Source organism: Chionomys nivalis, chromosome 4 (genome assembly GCF_950005125.1).
Source record: "Chionomys nivalis chromosome 4, mChiNiv1.1, whole genome shotgun sequence".
Taxonomy (NCBI): Eukaryota; Metazoa; Chordata; class Mammalia; order Rodentia; family Cricetidae; genus Chionomys; species Chionomys nivalis.
In genome coordinates, this window is record NC_080089.1 from 8103404 (window position 1) to 8126808 (window position 23405).

Sequence of the window (23405 nt, forward strand, 5' to 3'; positions counted from 1 at the left end):
TCTATTTGACCAGACAGCAACTGCAAGGATTGAACCAAGAGGCAAAGACACTGCCTGCACCAACTGAAGAAAAAGATGGATAGGCACCAATGCAAGAATACATTCAACAACCTAAAGAGGAATATGACAACACCAGAACCTAGTTGTCCTGCAAAAGGACGACCTGAACATCCTAACCCAGAAGAAGCAGAAGAAAACAACTTAAATGTAACTTTCTCAAGAACCTGAAGAGGAAATGAAAACTCCCTTAAAGAAATGAAAGGCAAACAAAAAATTGGAAGAAATCAATAAACCTCTTAAAGAAAATCAAGAAAAAACAATCAAACAGTTGAAGCAAACAGTTCAAACAACTCAAGATGTGAAGACTGAAAAAGACACAATAAAAAAAACCACAAACCATGGAAAATCTGGGTAAATGAACAAGAACTATAGATGCAAGCATAACCAACAGAATACAAGAGATGGAAGAGAGAATCTCAGGAGTTGAAGATACGACAGAAAAAATAAATTCATTGGTCAAAGAAAATGTTAAATCCAACAAATTCTTTACATAAAGCATCCAGGAAATCTGGGACACCATGAAAAAAAAAACTAAAAACAATAGGGAAAGAAAGTGAAGGCAAAATCCAACACCCCTTCATGATGAAAGTCTTGGAGATATCAGGGATACGAGAAACATATATAAACATAGTAAAAGCAATATACAATACAGCAAGTTGATAGCCAATATCAAATTAAATGGAGAGAAACTCAAAGAGATTCCACTAAAATCATGAAAAAGACAAGGCTGTCCACTCTCTTCATATCTATTCAACGTAGTACTCAATGCTCTAGTTAGAGCAATAAGACATCAAAATGACATTAAGGGAAACTGGAAAGGAAGAAGTCAAACTTTCGCTATTTGCAGATGATATGATAGTATAAATAAATGACCCCAAAAATTCTACCAGGGAATTCCTATAGCTGATAAACATCTTCAGTAATGTTCAGCAAGATACAAAATCAACTCAAAAAATCAGTAGCCTTTCTATATATAAATGATAAAGGGGTTGAGAAAGAAATCAAAGAAACATTACCATTTACAATAGCCACAAATACATAAAATATCTTGGGGTAACACTAACCAAAGAAGTGAAAGACTTGTGTGTGAGAACTTTAAGTCTTTGAAGAAAGAAATTGAAGAATATATCAAAAAATGGAAAGATCATTCATGCTCTTGGATAGGTAGGATCAACATAATAAAAATGACAATCCTACCAAAAGCAATCTGCAGATTCAATACAATCCCCATGAAAACCCCAACACAATTCTTCACAGACCTCAAAAGAACAACACTCCACTTCATATGGGAAAACAAAAAACCTAGGAAGCTCAAAACAATCCTATACAATAAAAGAATTTCCAAAGGCATCACCATCCCTGACATCAAACTCTAGTATAGAACTACAGCAATGACGCTGGGCGATGGTGGCGCACGCCTTTAATCCCAGCACTCGGGAGGCAGAGGCAGGCGGATCTCTGTGAGTTCGAGATCAGCCTGGTCTACAGAACTAGTTCCAGGACAGGCTCCAAAGCCACAGAGAAATTCAGTCTCGAAAAACCAAAAAAAAAAAAAAAAAAAAAAAAAAATGGAACTGAATCGAAGACTCTGATTTCATACACTATGAACACCTGATTTTTGACAAAGTAACTAAAATTATACAATGGAAAAAAGAAAGCATCTTCAAATGATGGTGACATAACTGGATGTCAACATGTAGAAAAATGCAAATAGATCCATATCTATCCCCATGCACAAAACTTAAATCCAAATGAATCAAAGACCTCAATATAAATCCAGCCACACTGAACTACATAGAAGAGAAAGTGGTAAGTAGCCTTCAATGCATGGGCACAGTAGACCACTTCCAAAATATAACACCGGTAGTACAGACACTGAGAGCAACAATAAATAAATGGTACCTTCTTAAACTGAGAAGCTTCTGTAAGGCAAAGGACACAGTCAATAAGATAAAAAAGGCAGCATACTGATTGGGAAAAGATCTTCACTAAGTCCATATCAGACAGAGGACAGATCTACAAAATATACAAAGAACTCAAGAAACTAGACATTAAAATACCAAATAAACCAATTTAAAAATATGATTCAGATCTAAACAGAGAATTCTCCACAGAAGAATCTCAAATGGCTGAAAGACACTTAACCATTCAACATCCTTAGTCATCAGGGAAATACAAATCAAAACAACTCTGAAATATCATCTTACACCTGTCAGAATGGCTAAGCTCAAAAACACCGATGACAGTTTATGCTGGAGAGGATGCAGAGTAGGGGGAACACTCATCTATCGCTGGTGGGAGTGTCAACTTGCACAGACACTTTGAAAATCAGTATGGCAGTTTCTCAGCAAATTGGGAATCAATCTACATCAAGACCCAGCAGTACCACTCTCGGGCACACAACCAATCATACTACATGCTCAACTATGTTCATAGCAACATTATTCATAATAGCCAGAACCTGGAAACAACCTAGATTCCCCTCAACCAAAGAATGGATAAAGAAAATGTGGTACATTTACACAATAGAGTATGACTCAGTAGTGAAAAGACAATGACATCTTGAAATTTGCATGCAAATGGATAGAAGTAAAATAAAATAAAATCCTGAGTGAGGTAACCCAGACCCAGAAAGACAAACATGGTATGTACTCACTCTTAAGTTAATATCAGATGTAAAGCAAAGGATAACTGGCCTATAGGCCATGATCCCAGAGAAGCTAGGTAACAAGAACCCTAAGAGAAACACACATGGAGCCTCCTGGGAAAGGGAAATAGACAACAAGAACTCCTGAGAAAAGTGGGAGCTTTGCGGGGAAGGGGTGTGGAAAAGAAGAGCAGAGGAGAACAGGAGGGAACAGATGGTCAGTATGGGAGAAGAACAAAGAGGGAGAGCAAGGAAAGAGATGCATTGATTGAGCGAGCCATTGTGGGGCTTGCGTGAAACTGGCACTAGGGAAATTCCCAGAAGTCCACAAGGATGACCCCAGCTAAGCAATAGTGGAGAGGGTGCCTGAACTGCCCTTCCCCTGTAATCAGGCTGATGACTACCATAATTGTCATCATAGAACCTTCATCCAGCAACTGATGAAAGCAGATGCAGAGATCCACAGTGAAGCACCGCACCGGTCTGAGCTCCCAAAGTCCAGTCAGAGAAAGGAGTGATAATATGAGCAACAGGTCAAGACCATGACGTGAGCTAATTGGAGCACACTAACAGTCCCCCGGACTGACAGCAGGGGAACAAGCATAGGACCAAACTAGACCCTCTGAATGTGGGAGACAGTTTAATGACTGGGCAAACTGTGGGGACACTGGCAGTCATACAAGGATTTATCTCTACTGCTTGAATTGGCTTTTTGGAACCCATTCTCTTTGGAGGGATACTTTGCTCAGCCTAGACATAGTGGGGAAGGCCTTGATCCTGCCTCAAAACAATGTACTAGACTTCGTTGACTCTCCATGGGAAGCCTTCCCCTCTCTGAGAAGTGGATGGAGGTGAGGTGGGAGGGAAGGCAGAAGGACAGAGAGGAGAGGAGGGAATGGGACCTGGGATTGGTATGTAAAATGAGAAAAGATTATTTTTTAAAAAATTAATCAATTTTAAAAAGGAAAAAAGAAGAGCCAACAGACAAATTACAGGCAAAAGCATCAGTTGCTGAGACTTACCTGCTGGAGGAAAGCCACCAAAGTGCTGGTCCCCCACTTGTCAAGCTTGGGCAGGTTGATATCCTTTAGGTACAAAACAAGTCTTTCACAATCTTTTGGTCTGTACACTCGGCCAGTGTTTGTACTGATTACCATGCAAGTCTGGCTCAGCTTCTGCAGAAGATGCCGGGAAGTAGTCTGAGCGCTGCAGTGGACCGTGGCAATTTCCGTGGAGCGAAGCTGAGAGAAGGCGTACCTGAGCAGCATCCTACGAGAGACAGGTGACATCTCAGGAGAGATGGGTGACACTGGGTGAAGTCTCAGGGGAAAATGTGTACAACAAAACACTCCTTACACTCAATATGGAATTGATATCTTTTTCTGAATTATTTCAGATTATGTTGAGAAGGAAAATAATGAATATGTGTACAATAAAACACTCCTTACACTTAATATGGAATTGATATCTTTTTCTAAATTACTTCAGATTATGTTGAGAAGGAAAATAATGAATATGATACGGTTTCCATCATCACTAAAAAACTTTCTAATTTTTAAAGTGGGGGGTGTATTTTAAAATATTACTAGAATTCTTGAAGACCTCATAAGTTCAGTTTTACAAGGTATGTAGAATATATTAGTTTTGTTCCCCCATAGTTCACGGAAGGACTTTAAGTTCCCCAAGAGTTTTGTTTCATTAACTACCCTGATTGTATATATGTAAAACTAATAATTCAGGTTTACTCCTAAAACATAAATGAAGCAGGCACTAAACACAAGTGAACTGCATTGAGCTAGACACTATTTTTAATAAGAGAGCAGACTCACCTGGTAAATTCATGGCTTACACACACAGTAAGGTGTAAATATGTATACAGAATTTAATTTTTGTGACTCTATGTACAAAATCTTTTAGAAAGTTTCTTTTTGAAAAACATATAGGCATCCTCCTGAATATTAACCTTCATCAGGCAATGAAAGGAGACAGAGACAGAGACCCACATTGGAGCACCGGACTGAAATCTCAAGGTCCAAATCAGGAGCAGAAGGAGAGAGAGCACGAGCAAGGAACTCAGGACCGCGAGGGGTGCACCCACACACTGAGACAATGGCGATGATCTATCGGGAACTCACCAAGGCCAGCTGGCCTGGGTCTGAAAAAGCATGGGATAAAACCGGACTCGCTGAACATAGCGGACAATGAAGACTACTGAGAACTCAAGAACAATGGCAATGGGTTTTTGATCCTACTGCACGTACTGGCTTTGAGGAGCCTAGGCAGTTTGGATGCTCACCTTACTAGACCTAAATGGAGGTGGGTGGTCCTTGGACTTCCCACAGGGCAGGGAACCCTGATTGCTCTTAGGGCTGACGAAGGAGGGGGTCTTGATTGGGGGAGGGGGAGGGAAATGGGAGGCGGTGGTGGGTAGGAGGCAGAAATCGTTAATAAATAAATTAATTTAAAAAAAAGTTTCTTTTTTTCTTTTTTTGTTCTTTTGTTTTGTTTTGTTTTTTGAGACTAGGTTTCTCTGTAGCTTTGGAGCCTGTCCTAGAACTAGCTCTTGGAGACCTGGCTGGCCTCGAACTCACAGAGATCCGCCTGCCTCTACCTCCCAAGTGCTGGACTTAAAGGCGTGAGCCACCACCACCCAGCTAGACAGTATTTTCTAAGCCCACACAAACTGGCAGAGAAAATGACACTTCTCTGTAGTGATTTTTCTTTTAAATAGGAGGTAACAGTAAGTACCCTCTATAAAAATGTAAGTGCTTTGTAACCAAAAGAAACATAATGTGCTTTTTTTTAATCCTTGAGGAGAAGGAGGCAAATTCACAATATGTATTTTTGAAGACATTTTTCTTACCCTTTGCCACATCCCTCTGGTCCTACGAGAATAAATGGCTGTTTAGTATCAGAACTCAGCCAAGGCTTGAAATAATCTAGACCTCGCTGCATGTCAGGGGTCTGGATGACAGGGAGGGAATGACCACTGCTGAAGTCATCAGCTGTCAGGCTCTCTGGCTTCTTAAGCACGTAGGATGCTAACTGTCCTCGATCCATGTCATAGTAGGTGTCCATTGGTCTGTGAGGGTCTGGAGGGGACTCCCGGGCCCAGTTAAAGACCTTAAGAGAGAAACATTGTAGCAAGGAGTTTTTACATTTTTCTAACAGTGGTTAACTGTTTGATACATCAAAGTGAATATCTCCACAGTAAATCACCTCATTAAGTAAGTTTATATACATGCCACTTCTAAGGAAATTTTAAAATTAAAATAGTATTTTTACCTCAATATGATTTGAAGTAAAATAAATATATATATAAAGATATCAATTTGATAGAAATTTATAGACCAAGTTATAAAACATATCCAAGTTTTAATAGCATTCTTACAAATTGCAGACTTTAGGAATGCTAACGCCCTTTATTTCCAATATTTCCCAGAACTGACTTCAGCTACACCCACAGCATTCAATGGGTTATTCTGCTCCATGATACTGAAAGCTGTTGTCTGTTCCTAAGAGTATTTCAGAGCAGCGGACAGGAGGGTGCTGGACAGTACGTGAGAGGGAAGGGGACACATGCAACTACAGAAAAGCTAAGGGGTCAGAGAGAGCAGCTAATGACGGTACTAAGCAACAGTGAACGGAACACTGTGTTGGTCTCATTTAATCATTCCAAGGGGGAAAAGTCCCTTGTGGGTCACAAGAGATGGGTAAGAGCACGAGCTGCTCTTCCAGAAGACCCAACTTTAATTCTCAGCACCCACAATCATCGTAACTCCACTTCCAGTTTCTGAGGATCCAACACTGTATTCTGGCCTCCACAGGCCCAGGTATGCACATGGTGCACAGACATACAGTCAGGAAAACATCCACACAAAAAAAGAAAACAAAAAAGAAAACAAAAGACCCTTATGATATAAAGAAAAATGCCTTTCTAACCAACTGGCTCAAATATAATCTAACATTATTAGAGAATTAGAAATATTCCAGCACTTCTAAGTGCTAACACTAAATAAAAATTTGAAAAGATTATTTAAAACTAAATGAAATACTGGAATATATTCATAATTCTAAGTAGATTCAAGCCTAACTTATACTTTTACAAAATACCATAAGATTTTAAGACTATCAGAAACCCTCAGTTTGATACACAGAACCATGTTTACATATACAAACATGCATGTAGACCCATATAGATACATATGTCCTGTTAGTCTACCAAATGCATAAATTCATAACTAGAAAGTTTTCGCATCTTTGAATTGTATCACTGTGTGTGGAGACTTAAGGGTCAAGAGGAGCTGAAGACTATGACTGGAAAATGCTCCTTACCTCCTTGGTGAATTCCAAACGCGATTTCATGTTTAGATTTCCACCCAGGCCTCGTATGAGATTAATAATAAACTGGTCATGATCTCTGCATCCATTGAGGTGGGACAAACCATTCATCACAGTACCAACCAAACTTGTTTCTACCACATAGTCATTCTGTAAGTTAAAATTCACAGAACCAAGGCAGGAAAAACAGATTATTAACCAGCAAACGCAAAACCATACAAATCGACACGGACCACTGCCAAACAACCTTTGAATTCATCTCTCTCATTTCTAAAAAAGTATGGATGTTATTCAGATTACATATATACTTTGAAAATACAAAAATAAATTTAAAGGTAATTATGTACTTTGAACTATAAACGCTAAAATTCTCAAATAATTATATAACATATATCCTCCGCCTGAAGAATATACATATACATTTTTAAAACTTCAGAGAACAGCTAAGGTGTGGTTCACCTCTGAGATGCCCACCAGTTTCATGTTTTGAGGCCTGTCTCTGAACTCTAACACTGCTGTATAGGTACAATCTTAACAGGCGACATCCAGTTGGTGGGAGTCGGTCCTAGGTGACCGTTTATTCACATTTACAGCCACCCTGGCTCTGGCCTGTTTTCTCTGCTTCCTTTTGCCACCAACATGAGAAGTGATGCAAGAAGTCCCAGGTCCAGCAGGCAGTCTGCCTCTGGCATCTTTTCCCCAGACAGTTTATGTCATTAAAGTGAGAACTGCAGAGCCTAGCAGTGCTGATGCCATGAGATCTGTTACCTGACTGAGTCAATGCTTGTGTGAACGCTTGAATTAGGGTGTGCTACTAGACAGAACAGACTTCAGGCATCTCAGCACCAGACCACTGCCTGCTCACTCTTCTCAACAAGCTTGTTCTGGGAACTCACTAAGGGGCATAACAGGTTTGGTCCCTGCCCTTGAGGAACTTGCAGGTGAGTGCAGACAGAGACTAAAATGGTGGGTGAGTGTTAGGATGAAAGCAAGGAAGGGAGACACCTTCCTCAGACTGCAGGAGCACGAAACCCTTCCTTCTCTAATGACTGGGGAAACTAAATAATATGCAATATTTTAATACTCATTTCAATTTCTCCCACTTTCATCTGTACAAAAGAAGAAAAACAAACATAAAACGATTAAAAACAATAGCAAATTTTCAATTTTTATGTATTTTGATCAATATGAAAAAACTAAAACTCTGGATCCAGCTAAGATTAATAGTCATGTGACTTTAAAGAAACTGCTGCTTTTTAATTTCTGTTTAATAAATATGTTTGTTTTCACAAAATTAATAATATTAAAGGAAAACAATATACTTTTTAAAATTCATGTATGTGTGGAAGCCCCCTGCAATCTTCTACTCACGCTTCATGGTAAAGCACTCCAACAGAGCAGTATCCCACCATGCTGCTGGATGGTGACAATGTGTTTATGTGGCATTTGTGGCCCAGAGACACCCTTCTCTAGGAAGGTATGATCTTACTAGCTTTCATCTCAATCCTCAAGTATTAGACTTCACAAATTTAGATGTCCATTTTTATTGTATAAATTTCAAATATTACTGTAAGTAACTCACTGTCTCTTCTGTGTTTTAGTATTAGCTTAATGACGCCTTTAACATATTAAACATATTTAACATATCATACATGTGATACAATGCGATTCTCACAGTTTCAGAGCCATTAGTTATCCACATCAGGGAAGCAAAGCAGAGCAATTATGAATATAAAATGAGACAAGATGGTTTCCCACCAAGAAAAAGACAGTCTAGTACTCAAGCTCTTTAGGTAAGTTAGACAAGATTCTATAGACACAGAAGACTAGCTAATATATGTAATGTAAGAGGACAGGAAAGGGACAGCAGTGATGGCGTCCATTTTACACTCCGGTCCCAGCAGAGCTCTACAGAAGGCAGGACACACAAGCACAATTCCCAACTATCCATCCCATCTCATTGCTCATCTAATACCTTGGCCAGCTCACCTGCTTTAAAACCCACTGCAAAGCTTTTGAAAAATAATCTCCAATCCAGTTCTCAAGGTTACTTCTGTATTCAGCAGGCTGATTCCTCAACCAAGATTTTATCAGAGAATTTAGATCTGTCTCTTCATCACTACAAGGGTTAACACAAACATGCTGGTTATTCAGGAAGAAATTGCCAACTGACTTCAAACTAACTCCTGTCTATCAAGCACCCATCTGTCAGCACAGAAAGCCAGCACTGGTGACTTTTGTGTGTGTGAGTGTGTGTGTGTGTGTGTGTGTGTGCGTGTGTGTACGCAGATCTGTGTGTGCTGGAGAATACTAGCAGTACTCTAGTCCCTACTTAAAAGCTCTATTGGCCTCTCCATGGATAAATGCTTAGCAACATCAGGAGACACAGCAACCTAAGAGTTAAAGTATATTTAATGAAATCACACATATTCATTGTGCCTCATACAACCAATATCCAGGCCACCAACAGCTCACAACCCTCTGCAGCAGTATGTGATCTCCTGCTAAATAGACACGGCACCCCTCACAAGGTCTGTACCTTTGATGCTCCATAAATGGCAGGCTCACTCTTGTACAGTCTTTCTACTATGTTTAAATCAATGTAAAATATACAATAAATATTCAATAAGAATTTTTAAATTTACCTGTAAACTTACCTTTTATTACAATATTGTTATAAGATTGCAACACTGAATAAATGATAAATTTACACATATATTACAATGAAACTATATACCTAAAGTAATATTATTTTAATAATTTACTCTAATATCAACTGAAGTTTATAATTAGTTAAATATAAATGTCTCTTAGAATACTTAGTGAAATAAGCAGTTAAATAATTTGAAGACATGCCGGGCGGTGGTGGCGCACGCCTTTAATCCCAGCACTCGGGAGGCAGAGGTAGGCGGATCTCTGTGAGTTCGAGACCAGCCTGGTCTACAGAGCTAGTTCCAGGACAGGCTCCAAAACCACAGAGAAACCCTGTCTCGAAAAACCAAAAAAAAAAAAAAAAAAAAAAAAAATTTGAAGACATAATCTCAACCCAAGTGATTACAGCAATGTGCCATTCACAACATATGAAATATAGGCATAATAAATAAGAAATTCTAAACATTTTCTTTTGAAGCCCAGTTCTTTCTTTTTTGATTTATTTACTTTTATTTTATATGTCTGCAGGTACGCCTATGTGAGAATGTATCTTGGAGTTACAGAGCTGAGTTGTAGGTGGGTGCTAAGAATTGAACCCTAGTCCTCTGGAAGTGCCCATAACCACTGAGTCATCTCTCCAGCCCGGAATTACAAATATTTTTGCCAAACTATTACTCATTTGGGAAAATGAAACTGGTCCAGATGTCCACGTTCTGGTCCTTGACCGACTGAATATGTGATACCTAGAACCATTTAGTACATCTGTGCTTCTCATGCCTCTTCTCAGTCCACTGGAAAAGTAAGAAATTACGCAGGAAAGAGGTTGTCATGCTGGAAAATACAAAGGCTTTGCTACAGGACCTATTATACCTGAATTAGTCCTAACCTCTTTTGAATTTATAACTCAGTAACTAAGATGTGCTATTGGGATTTAAATGCTATGTACTAATACTTATTTAGTATGCTTACATCAGTGAATTCAATCATAGTATTGAAAAATTTTTAAAGGAAATTAAGTACTTTCTATTCTCTTAAAGAAAATAATGCTTGACCGAATTACTAAAAGAATTCATATATAATAAAAAAAACTATAAATTAAAATCTAAGCAAAAACAATCATAGATGCAATCAACATGTATACATTATTCATTATATTCTTAACTTAGTTATGAAATCAAAATGGTAATTAAAAAATAATCTGGTATATAGAAATGATCTGTGACTTACCTAAGAAATATCATTCCCATTCTAGATATTGTGGCTGGTGAAGCACAGCTTAAATCATGAGTTTCAAATACAAAGTTAACATTTGGGCCAAACTGAATCCTTTCTCCACTTGGCATGGTGAGTAGCCGATTATCATCCAGAACAGAATTCAGAGATTCTATCCACTCAGGGTCAATGTCACCATCACAAATTATCCACGAGCTGACTTCTATTTCCAAGTCACAAGAATGAAGACTTTAAAAAAAATACACACACACACACACACACTGCCGTGCACTGCACGCACAGATATGCCAACAGCTACATAAGGAATAAAGTAACTGTCATTACTCACGACTAATTTCCATCTTAATATAAAAAGCAGAGTTGAGCAAGCTGCAGTGTCATGGAGACAACGCTACATGTGTGCTAGAAAAACTGTGGGTAATCTCATCTCCACTGCCCAAAACTCACCTACAACCCCTAAGATACTATTTTGGCCTCTAGCCATACAGATTGAATTCACAATATTCCTTAAAACATAGTGTGTAAGGTGGATATTCCTATTCCAAAAAGATACCTCTAAAATAATCTCCCAAACTATATGTTTGGTCATACCAGGAGAATACATGAATGTTTGCTACATAATGTCTCTTTGAGAAATACAGGAAACTTAACTTTCATGAGAAAAACCCTGACTACTGCCACGGTTTCAGTGTTTTCAAGGACGACCCAAGACAGGAAGAGCAGCACCCAGGCCGCACACACATAGTGCCTGCAGTCTTTCTAAGAGCAGACACATTTTACCCATCCTTTCTAAAATCAGAGTGCTTCATACTGTCTGTCCTTGGACCTTTGAAACAAAGAAGGAAACGTCATCAACAGTGTGAGAAAGGGTAGTATGTGTCTTAATTTAAAGTAGTATTACAAGAAAAATGAAGAAACTACATTGGAAAGCCCTCCACTGGCATCAAGTTCTGAATAATTTACCAACTGCCTTACTTGAAAAACTACTAATTAAGGCTTGGCAAAAGTAGTCTATGGAGATTCGGATCAAAAATTGTCTTTAAAGTCATGTCAAGTCAAGCCAAGAGGCACAAGCCAGTACTCTGGAGGCAAAGGCAAGCAGACTTCATGAATTCTAGGCCAGTCTGGATTACAGAGCGAGTTCCAGGCCAAGGCTACAATAGTGAGATTCTGTCGCAAAAACAAAAAATGAAAATGAAAAACAAAACAAACAACTAAGCTGAAAAAATTTAGACCAAGAAGTAACTAAACCTTTTCACCATTTCAAATTGCAAAATAACTCAGAATGATTCATTCACACTAACAACTTAATGATGTTCAAATACATTAATTACATTAACAAGGCATATGTCAACTAATTCATCAAAGATTTTATATGCATTTAGCAAATTAGTTATGAATTATATTCTAATCAAGTTACTCTGAATTTTGATAATATTAAAAGTTGCTATCAAGTAGTAAGTCAAAAGACAGCATGACCCAAGCATGGCTGGTGGCGGGCACCTGTAATCCTAGCACTTGTAAGGCTAAACTATCAGAAGGACCATGGGTTCCAGACCAGCCTGGGCTGCGGAGTGAGACTCTATCTCAACAAAACAACAATAAAAAAGAGTAAAGCTGCTAAAATATCAAAAGAACAACATTACAAAGTGTATTAAATCACACACATGTTTTAATAAGAACATTATAAACATATTACATTATTCTCTAGGTGTTATTAGGTAAAGAATTAGACAGTGACCAACCTTGAGGCTCACGAACTACTTGGCGAGCGCTATTTGTCAAAACACCATCTGACCACTCTCTTGTGTCCATGTCAATATGTCCTAGTAACTGGTGTCTGGGCATAGCTTTGGGATTCATAGTGTACTGTTTTACTACTTTGCCAGTTTTACAAAGTGCAGCCCTTAACATTCTCCACAGGGTAGACTTGCCAGCACCACTTGGGCCAACAATAACAACTCCTGTCCTCTGGCGCAGCTGTTCATACAACTCCAGAGCCTTCTTCATCTGAAAAGAGAAATGGGTTCACGTGTAATCCACGTTCAGTCACACTCAGCTCGACTGTTACTCCACAAACACCTTTCTACTGTAAATGTAAATTAAGTCTGACTTCTCCACTGGAAAAGAAAACCTCAAGTAGACCACTAGCTAAATAAATTGGAACACATTTCCAATGTGATCTTTAAGCTCAACATCTGTCTTTTAAAGAGGGTGGTTGGGATGAAGTTGAAAACATACACTTTTTATTTTGTTTAGTCATTTATTCATTCAAATACACGATTTCCCTCAGTTACAATTCATATTCTACTCAACAAAAATTGAAGGGAAATGTTCATTTTAATAACAATTTGTGCCACATAAAGAAGCTCTATTAGGAGCTGGAGAAATGGCTCAGTGTTTAAGAGCATTGGCTATTCTTCCAGAGGTCCTGAGTTCAATTTCCAGAAACTACATGGTGGCTCACAACCATCTGTAATGAGATCTGGTTCCCTCTTTTGGTGTGCGGTCATACATGGAGGCAGAATGTTGTATACACAATAAATAAATAAATAAATAAATAAATAAATAAATAAATAAATAAATAAATAAATAAATAAATCTTTACAAAAAGAAGCTATGTTAGAAGAATTCCTACTAATAAATTATCAAAGTGCAAATAAATCACATGTAATCAATAAGCAAAAGTTCATATGACCCTTCTACGACATCTATCACATACAACTCGCTGGGATGGGCAGGAACCTGGAATAAAACGTTGAGCAAAAACATACACAGATGCTGTCTTTCCTGAAGATTCCCATCTGGTGGAGAGTTAATACATACTTAACATTAAACATGCATTGAGGACAGAAGCAATGATAAACACAGCAAGGGTCCCTAATCAGAACTTGAAGACCTAAGAAGCATCCTGGAGTGAGATTAAAGTTGAAAGACAAAAAGTAACTGAAAGATGGCTGATAATGACTGTAAATCAGAATAAACTAGGAAAGGACAATAATCTATGACAAATATCCTTGATGTTACCTGATTGGGTATGACTTCATAATTGGCCTCCTCGAAGACTTGCTTTAACGCAGCACTCAGTTCGCTGTATTCCACTTCTTTAAAGTCAATTCCAGGGAAGACATCCTTGATCAGTGCATCAAACCGGGTGCAATCAGCAAATGTGAATTTTGACATTGTATTAAGCCTCAATGCTTGTACCACAATATGATTTTCATTAACTATAGAAAAAGTTTTATTTTAAAATTATTTTTATTATCAATTCAATGATGATAAAACATTTTAAATAAGATAGAGTCCTGATATCATTACTAATTATTAAACAGCATGTTAGACACATTTAAAAACAGTAAATCATAACTACTACACTTCCTTTTCTATGTTTTAACTGCCGAGAAATAAATTCTGATATACTGGGATTTGAATTATACCAGACATTCATACTAAAAACCGTAATTTTCATGTACATGATTTCCATTTGGATAATACTTTCCCTTTTATGTAATAGAATCCTCTTATGGTCAAGTAGTTTAAAAATAATTACTTTTATTTTTAGTTTTACATACAATAATATTAAGTATCTAAGACAATGACGTGAGAATAAATACTACAATTAGCATTCCACTTTAGCTAGCAGTTCTCAACGTATAGGTCACAACTCCTTTGTGGTAGTCAAACAACCCTTTAACAGGAGTTAGCTAAGACCATCAGAAAACACAGATATTTATATTACAATTTATAATAGTAGCAAAATTACAGTTATGAAGTGGTAACAAAAAATTTTTTTATGGTTGAGGCTCACCACAACGTGAGGAATTGCATTAAAGGTCACAGTATTAAGGAGGTTGAGAGCCACTGCTCTAAGCAGTAATCTTTAATTAACCTTTACTAACTGGCTCAAAAAATATTTTTTAGCTAAGTGCAAATGCTCACATTATTAGCAGATTCTTAGTTTTAAGGCTATTCTAGACTAAGCAATAAAATACTTGAAGGCAAAGATACTGCTGTGTTTCCTGGCATCTCCCCTACCCTGGCTGACTATCAGTAAGTAGACAGAAAGAAGAGTGGCAGTCCCTGAGTTTATTTCAAGTACTGAACTCATAGCCACTTATATTTATTACATATGAATTTTGAGTATTTCTTCAAAACCATCAAAAAAAGAAGCTATTTAAGATCTTCACAAAACAACTGTCTACCTTTAATAAGTCAATCTAGTGACAGAGCTCAAGTAACTGCTTTTTTGAAGACATGAACCTTCAGCACAAACAAGTAATTTTATGTCATCCTTTTTCTATGCTCGTACTGGAAGTCTTTCTTCAAGCTGAAGTTTTTCATCTAGCACTTTCTGTGGAGCTGGATTAGGACAGAAATTGCTTAAATTTGGTTTTATTGTAAATACTTTTCTTTCTCCTTCAACTATGATTGATAGTTTTGTAACTTAATTTTTTGTTGTTGTTGTTTTTTGTTTTGGTTTTTTTTTGTTTTTCGAGACAGGGTTTCTCTGTGGTTTTGGAGCCTGTCCTGGAACTAGCTCTTGTTGACCAGGCTGGTCTCGAACTCAGAGAGATTCGCCTGCCTCTGCCTCCCAAGTGCTGGGATTAAAGGCGTGCACCACCACCGCCCGGCTGTAACTTAATTTTTAATAGCAACCTGGAAAACATGAAAACTCAGCCTCTCTGGAAGGCAAATATCCATGGACACACAGTCATTCATCCTGCGCGGATGGAGAAGAGCAAGAGCTTTCCATGAGCCAAGTGTGGTCTGAGTTCATGCTGATGTGCAGAGCTCAGCTACCCAGGAACAGGAAAGGAAAAAACCTTTAAAGAAGCCGCAGTGGTGCAGCTACTGCCCAGGGTTGAGATACAGAAATCAATCTCCGCACCTCACTTTGAGGGTGACATAGACTTAGTGACAAGACTTACAGCCAAAAAGCAGAGAACAGGGGAAAATATCAATTTTACAGTATAGAAGGCTAGCCAGCATCACCTTCACCAAGGGAAGAAAGCCAGCATCCCACACCACGCACCTCATGACAATACACGACAAACAGCACTGCTTCTTCCTCCTTCGTCCCACTCAGAGCCTCATCCAATCGCATACACTCCTTTGTCTATTGGCCAGAAAAAGACCATGGTGTGTTTCCAACATCTCTGCTAAAAGAGGCTCATGCTCCACAAACACTGAACCCTCCTAGAAATTTTGACGGTGGTTTTTTACAGTCTGGGAATGAACAAGCCACTCGGAGATGCTCTCTTTGACGTTGGGGTTGGGTTTGCTTTATTTTGATGCAGGATCTCATCATGTTTCCCAGGCTGGCCTAGTACCGAGTCTTCCTGCCTAAGCTTCCTCAATTCTGAGACTATAGCATATGTCAGAGCCTCTGATTCTATGAACATCAATTTTTTTTTTTTTTGGTTTTTTTTTTTTTTTTTTTTGGTTTTTCGAGACAGGGTTTCTCTGTGGTTTTGGAGCCTGTCCTGGAACTAGCTCTTGTAGACCAGGCTGGTCTCGAACTCACAGAGATCCGCCTGCCTCTGCCTCCAGAGTGCTGGGATTAAAGGCGTGCGCCACCACCGCCCGGCACTGAACATCAATTTTGAAAGCAAGGGTATTTGATTATTCTTTTACACATTACTATTATTTTATATAAATCAACCCCTGAATTTTCTTGTAGGACATTAGGTTAAAATTAGAAAAAAAAAATCAGAATAATTTATAAACTTTAAGTTAAAAAGAATACAGCAAGCCGGGTGATGGTGGCGCACACCTTTAATCCCAGCACTCGGGAGGCAGAGGTAGGCGGATCTCTGTGAGTTCGAGACCAGCCTGGTCTACAGAGCTAGTTCCAGGACAGGCTCCAAAGCCACAGAGAAACCCTGTCTCGAAAAACAAAACAAAACAAACAAACAAACAAACAAAAAAAAAAAGAATACAGCAAAACTGCTCAATTAATTGATATAAGTACAACACACTACTGTAAGATGTTAGAAATAGAGAAATCTAGGCAAGGTTTAAAAAAATTTTCTAACATGGTATCTGCAACCTATCTGTAATACAAACTATTCTAAATCAAAGCATATTTTTAAAATTCAGTACTTTAACTAGATAATTAGTCATACCATCTTGATTTGTGCCATTTTTCTTCAGCTGTCTCAGAAGATTCCCACTTCCTCTGAGAACGGTCTTCAGAGCTCTCAAGCCCCAATCATAATGCTGCTGGGGTGTCAAAAGTTCCCTGAAGCAAAGATGGCCAAAAGGTTAACTCTGCAAGAAATTACTTTCAGCACCACTCCAAAGAAATGTAGACTGAGCTGTAGAAATTAATACTAGAATTTCATTAATTGACACAAGAAAATCAATCACACAATCACACAAAATAATCACTCCAGGAAGCAGATGAAGGAAGAATCACAAGGAACAAGGTAAACCTGTCATGAAGAGTCAAGGGCAAGCAGCTATTCCTGTCCTCACAAAAGCTTCCATTGCCCAGCCTACTCCCCCTCTTTAATACAATCCTGGTTCTCTATGATCCACTAAACGATGTGCACTAGAATTCTGGGTTGTCTAGGAAAATAAAAATTAACCTCTACAACTAGAAATAAAACATGGAAACATTTTTTAGAGAGCGGCAGCTTCTGAGTGGTCAGCTGGGAAACTAGGGAGATAAGAACTATCTAGGCAGAATCCACATAAACATCATGAAGAGAAACCTCAAGTTAGTGACAATTAGGAAAAAAAAATTGTCAGGTGTGGTGGCGCACACCTGCAATCCCAGCACTAGGGAGGCAGAAGCAGGCGGATCTCTGCGAGTTTGAGAGCAGTCTAGTCTACAGACTTCCAGGACAGCCAGTGCTACACTTAGAAACCCCGTCTCCGAAATAAATAAATATATAATGCAGAAAAGAACTGTTTTAATGAAGATGTCTTCTTATGACTTGGAATAAAATATATCATATCTATATTATTTACTATAGTGACCAACAAACTCACCATATAAGCTGGAAAAATATGAAAATACAAACCAATCACTGGAAATACAAAATGTGAATATTAAATGGGAAAACCCACCTAGATAGGTTGAAAATAGCAACCAATTTTCTGCCCAACTCTTTAGCATCTTTGAAGCCCTCTGAATAGAGAATCACTTCTGCAATAAGATCATTGTCTGGACGTGACATTGCCACTGGCCTGAAAAGCTGCTTAAGATTGTCTGGAAGCTTTTGTCTTCCTCCATAACCTTTTCCAGCAGGATTCATGGTGATAAAAATTCCAGAGTTAGAATTTATTTCTACCTGAAATATTAATTTAGAATATAGGCATTAAAGATTTTAAAGAGAGAAATTTTATCATAATATAATTTCTATGCATAAATTCAACATCTTAGCAAAAGTAACCTCCAATATACTAAGCACATCCTTATGTAATACATAATGAGCAGCTCATGAACCCACTGCATTATAGTGGATTTACTTCATAATACATTTTCAAAGAACATAAGTTTAAGAGTGGATAACTGATTTCAATGGCTATTTACTCACAGTATGTCTTTGGAACTCATGTCAAATAGTGATTAAAATATAGCTTTCAGAATTAGACAACCTTTGATTCAAATCAAAGATCGCTACACTTGTTATCAAATCTCGGTTTCTTCATCCATAAAGTAGAGTATTTGCATTCGAAGGCTGTACTACTGAGTATTAAATGAGATATTACATTAAAGCACTATATACACTATGATAGTTCAGAAACCTGAGAGCCATTTTAAAGATAAAAACTAGAAACACAGGTCACAGAGTAGAGGCAGCAATGCCCAGAGACCAGCACAGGAGGGAAGCCAAGTCACAGGAGGTGTCCCTTACCTCTTTGCCAAGCAGCTCACAGGCAGTTCTGTGGTTCTTCAGAGCATCCTGAATGGTCTGGATCTGCATGGAAACAGCTGACAGTACAGCTTCTTCCAGTCTGTTGAACTCATCAAAGCAACCCCAGGCCCCACACTTCACCAAACCAACAAATATTCGCCCCATTGACTTCACATCAATGCCCTGAAAAGATAAAAATAATTTTCATTTTAAAATGATGAAATTCTCTAGTGCTAGTAATAAGTTGATATTTTGTGCAGATAAACAGATTAACTAATAATTTTACCCATCAACATCTCCTTTCTTGAGAGGTTTCAAGAGAAACCCTGTCTTGAAAAACAAAAACAAAAAACAAAAAAGACTGAAATGAATTCTTTTGTTTAGCTGTATATTCTTTAGAGAACACTGTCCTTGAAACTGCTCTGAAGTTGAAGGAGTAGTTTCTTAATCTTCTTCCACTTCCAGACTTTCTTTGACATAGGGCCTCTCTATGTAGCCCAGGTTGGACTAGCACTCACTGTTACTCTGTCCCTTTCTCCAAGAGCTAGGGTTACAGGCATGCACCACTATTCTCGGCTCATTTCAATCATTTTTAAGTCAAAGTAAACCAACACACACACACAATGTTGTGAAAACACTAAGATGTATTTAGTGATTTTTTGTTTTGTTTTTCTAATTGAGAATTATCGCCGGGCGGTGGTGGCGCACACCTTTAATCCCAGGACTCGGGAGGCAGAGGCAGGCGGATCTCTGGGAGTTCGAGGCCAGCCTGGACTACAAGAGCTAGTTCCAGGATAGGCATCAAAGCTACAGAGAAACCCTGTCTCAAAAAAAAACAAAAAAAACAAAACAAAACAAAAAAGAAGTCTAATTGAGAATTATCCTTACTAAACAATATTTTTCTTCAGTGTAGTACAAACTTTGGAGGTTTATGTTGGGGTGCCAGTCTCCTTAAACCTCTCAGGATTCAGAAGAACCGCTATAGCAGGTGAAAACTGGCTAAAAAGAACTGAGAGCAAATGAAATAAATTAGCTCACATGAATCTTTTCATTATGTTCCATTTATTCTTCCTGCTCTCTCGATGTTCCTCACTGTTCTCTCATCCCACAAGGCTTTTAGTTTACACAGAGACATAATTAACAATTCTCTGGTAACTAAAAATGATACCAAGCATGCATGTCTTAGGGCTAACAAGATGGATAAAGTAGGCGCCAGTTGTCTTACTGCTGTCTGGGGTGTGAGGCGGGACTGTGACTCTCCTGGAGATACCAGGATTAGTGAAGGATGGGGCTAGAAATCAGTTTAGAATCTAAGAAGAGAAAAGGGGAATTTGTGCATTAACTACATTTGTGTGGTTAGTTAAGATAAACACTACAGTGTTGTGCACTCTCTCAGGCTTCCACAGCAGCTGGGAACACAGCCTTTGTGGTAACCATGGCAACCAGCATACCCTATGGAAGGAAAACAGACGGTACTTGTGCCACACCCAACCAGGGCCAACAGTGCTGTGAGAACGCTGTCCCCTCTGGCACCCAGGTGAGAAGGAATTCCTTTTTCTGGGGCTGGTTTAGCGACCCAAGCTTCTCTTCCTGTATTTCTATAAGTAAAGGCACAAACAACTAATTTTCTAAACTAAGATCTTGTTTCATGAAACCAAGGTGGAGGTAAATACAGAACAGTAATTAATAACTTGTTAGAGTAGAGCAAAGGTCAGTAGATTACGCTTTCCTGAGTCTGCTGCTGGAGAGTTCAGGGTTGCCCAGACCTGTTTATCAACAAGGGCAACCATGCAGTCTTTTCCACTCAGTGCCTGTCTTTTGAGGTTCTTATGTGGTAATTTGCAAAACTCTTTTTCTTGTCCAATGTCCTGTCATAAAGGACAATTGGGGGGAGGGACTAGTTTTATGTGGATCTGACTATAAGAAAAAAGGTTTCTTTGAGTGAATATTTTCACACCAGAGCCCCACAGTGTGGGGAGGGTCATCTAGCTTATTGCTCAATGATTTATGCACCACTGAGGTATTTTGGGATGAATCCCACTATGAAAAGGAGGAAGACTATGGCTTCACAAGATTTTTACAGAATTGACAGGACTATTCAAAAGACAGTGTTCCCAAAGCTCTGCAAATCAAGGCTCTCCACAAGAATATACTCCTGCGGGAATATATAGCTCATGTGGAATTCTCCTCTGTATGCTGTGATGACCATTAATGAATAAAGAAAACTGTCTTAGGTCTGTGATAGGGTAGAGCAGAGCTAGGTGAGGAAAGCTAAACTGAATGCTGAGAGGAAAAAGGTGGAATCAGAGAGAAGCCATGGAGCCACCGCCAGAGACAGACATAGTGAAATCTTGCTGGTAGGCCACAAGCCTCATGGTAAAATATACAACAATGGAGATGGGTTAAATTAATATGTAAGAGTTAGCCAATAAGAAACTAGAGCTAATGGGCCAAGCAGTGATTTAATTAATACAGTTTCTGTGTGGTTATTTCGGGTCTGAGCTAATGAGCAGTCAGAATGGCCAAGCGGTCTCCCTGCAACAGTCAGCTGTACTTTTACTGTATAATGCTTGTGGTCTCCAACAACAAACATTCATTATACATTTTAAAATGTTTCTTCACAGTAAAGTTTTCCTTAGTAAAGTTTGAGAAATGTACTATGTACAATCTTGCAACACTTTGTCAATTCAAACCAAATTTTTTGTTTAATTGATTTAAAACTAGGATGATTTTAAATTGAATGTGGTAATGTATGCTTATAAAGCTGACAACTGAGATAATGGAACTACACAGGCCCAGGAGTTCGTGGTCTTCATAGACAATAAAGCAAGACATCACCTTTAGTCAGTCAGTGATTTGAAAACAAAATCTTCCATATGAATCCACAAGAAAAATAATCCAAACATTTAGCAGTATGTTTTCACACTTATTATTTGTACCTCGTCACAATTAAAAACTAAAACTTGTCTCCCAAGAAGTCCGCCTAATGCCTTCACTGATTCAGTTTTCCCAGTTCCAGCAGGTCCATAGGGATTCCCTCCAAGTCCCATCTTCATGGCTTGAGTCAGAGTTAGGTAGCATTTGTCTGTCAATGGCGTATAAACAAGCTTGGGAGCGTTACCCTGCATAAGGAAAGCATGGTGTTAGCCCACTCATGTTCTGCTCCATCCAAGCTAAAAAGCCTCAGATGCAACAAACAGGTTTAACTGTTTAACACAGAAGACATTCAAAACTTTTCTTAGTTAAATAAATTCAGAAGGCAGAACCTGGAATAAAACAAGTATTACGTCTCATCGTGGCCTGAAAGACTTGACCACGGTCAAGTTTCCAAATAGTCTCTTTCATTCTTAATGAGGGCACAAAGACAATGCTAAGGACAAACATCCAAATATGTATTATGCAGCTAACATGCCACTTCATACTTGTTAACTCACATAACCTACTTTCTGGGGCCCCAAAGTAAAAATAATCTTTAAAATTATAATGATTAATTTAGAAAGTGATTCTCAAGTTTTCTATGCTATAGGAAGAAGACACTCAAGCGCCTCCAGTCACTTGTAGGATGTGTCACCATTTCCTTACAGAAGGCCAACTAGCTGCTGCCCAACACGATTACACCAATGACTGCGTCATTTTGATAGAAAACAGGAGAAATGATACAAATGGATTTTTTAGAACAAATTATATGCATTAGATCATTTATCTGAAAAAGTCTTTTCCTTGCAAACTGAAAAGTCAGGTAACACACCCTGTCCCATTCACAGTCCCAGCACTGACAAGACACACAAGCTCTGTTGCTTTGCTGGAGCTGGCTATACAACTCTCCCGAGTTCCCAGCTTCAACATGAGTGCTCCTCCTAGGAAAGAATCATTTTAGAGAATTTGATAACAAAGGCAATGTGAGAATTTTTGAAAGTAGAATAATGTTTTACTTTTTCTTTTACAGAACCTTGCAAATTCTGAAACAAAAGATAGTCAAAAAATACTGAAATAGAAGTAATTATGTTGTCCAATAGCAATCACCTTTAAATAGTTTCTGCTCCCTGCCCTCCCCGCCCCTGAAAATCAAATGCTTCTACCAAGAGTCCTACCTGGTACTCATATGTATACTGAAGTTCAGAATCCACCATTTGAACATAACATGTATGGTCACTTTTCATATAGAATCTAACTTGTTTCTTCCAAGCCCAGTCATCAGTTGTATGAACTTGAACTTGGTTTAATTGCTTCACAATATCAATATTATGAATAATATCAAGAATTAGAGCTTTAAGCTTAAGCTCCAGAATGCCTGATTCTACACATTAAAAAAAAAAAAAAGACACAATGTTAGTGAGAGTTGCATCCTGTGCACACATGTGCTATGTCAAAGACTCTAAGTGGTGATTTCAAGATTCACTGCAATACTGTGATAACATGAGTCATATAAAACCGACAGTCAACAAGAAATAGCAAAACTGCAAAAGGCATAAAATTCAGTAAGACGGGGGAACCCAAGAAAGGAAGCACACCCCGTCCTCTTCCCCTTTAAATAAAAGCAAAAACCCAGCATTCAGTGGCTCTCATGGCTCAAAACTAAAGAGCAGGTAAACTGGGGGTGAGAGCCA

The 23405-nt window shown here is 38.4% G+C and overlaps 1 protein-coding gene across 12 annotated transcripts in view; it reads right to left on the bottom strand.

Annotated features, from left to right (window-relative positions):
* Positions 1 to 23405, bottom strand: part of Dync2h1 (dynein cytoplasmic 2 heavy chain 1) — a 218578-nt gene that overhangs the window by 143036 nt on the left and 52137 nt on the right. For all 12 annotated transcript variants that reach the window (XR_009056968.1, XR_009056967.1, XR_009056969.1 and 9 more), the window contains 12 exons: positions 22890 to 23095; positions 21738 to 21920; positions 18799 to 18981; positions 18008 to 18231; positions 17059 to 17174; positions 13961 to 14160; positions 12679 to 12943; positions 10928 to 11135; positions 9038 to 9167; positions 7043 to 7198; positions 5571 to 5830; positions 3730 to 3976 (listed from right to left, as the gene is read on the bottom strand). Coding sequence is in view for 7 of the 12 variants with exons in the window: in XM_057766375.1 (XP_057622358.1) it covers positions 3730 to 3976; positions 5571 to 5830; positions 7043 to 7198; positions 9038 to 9167; positions 10928 to 11135; positions 12679 to 12943; positions 13961 to 14160; positions 17059 to 17174; positions 18008 to 18231; positions 18799 to 18981; positions 21738 to 21920; positions 22890 to 23095 (2378 nt within the window). In the remaining 5 variants the exon portion in view is untranslated. The remainder of the gene's footprint in view (positions 1 to 3729; positions 3977 to 5570; positions 5831 to 7042; positions 7199 to 9037; positions 9168 to 10927; positions 11136 to 12678; positions 12944 to 13960; positions 14161 to 17058; positions 17175 to 18007; positions 18232 to 18798; positions 18982 to 21737; positions 21921 to 22889; positions 23096 to 23405) is intronic.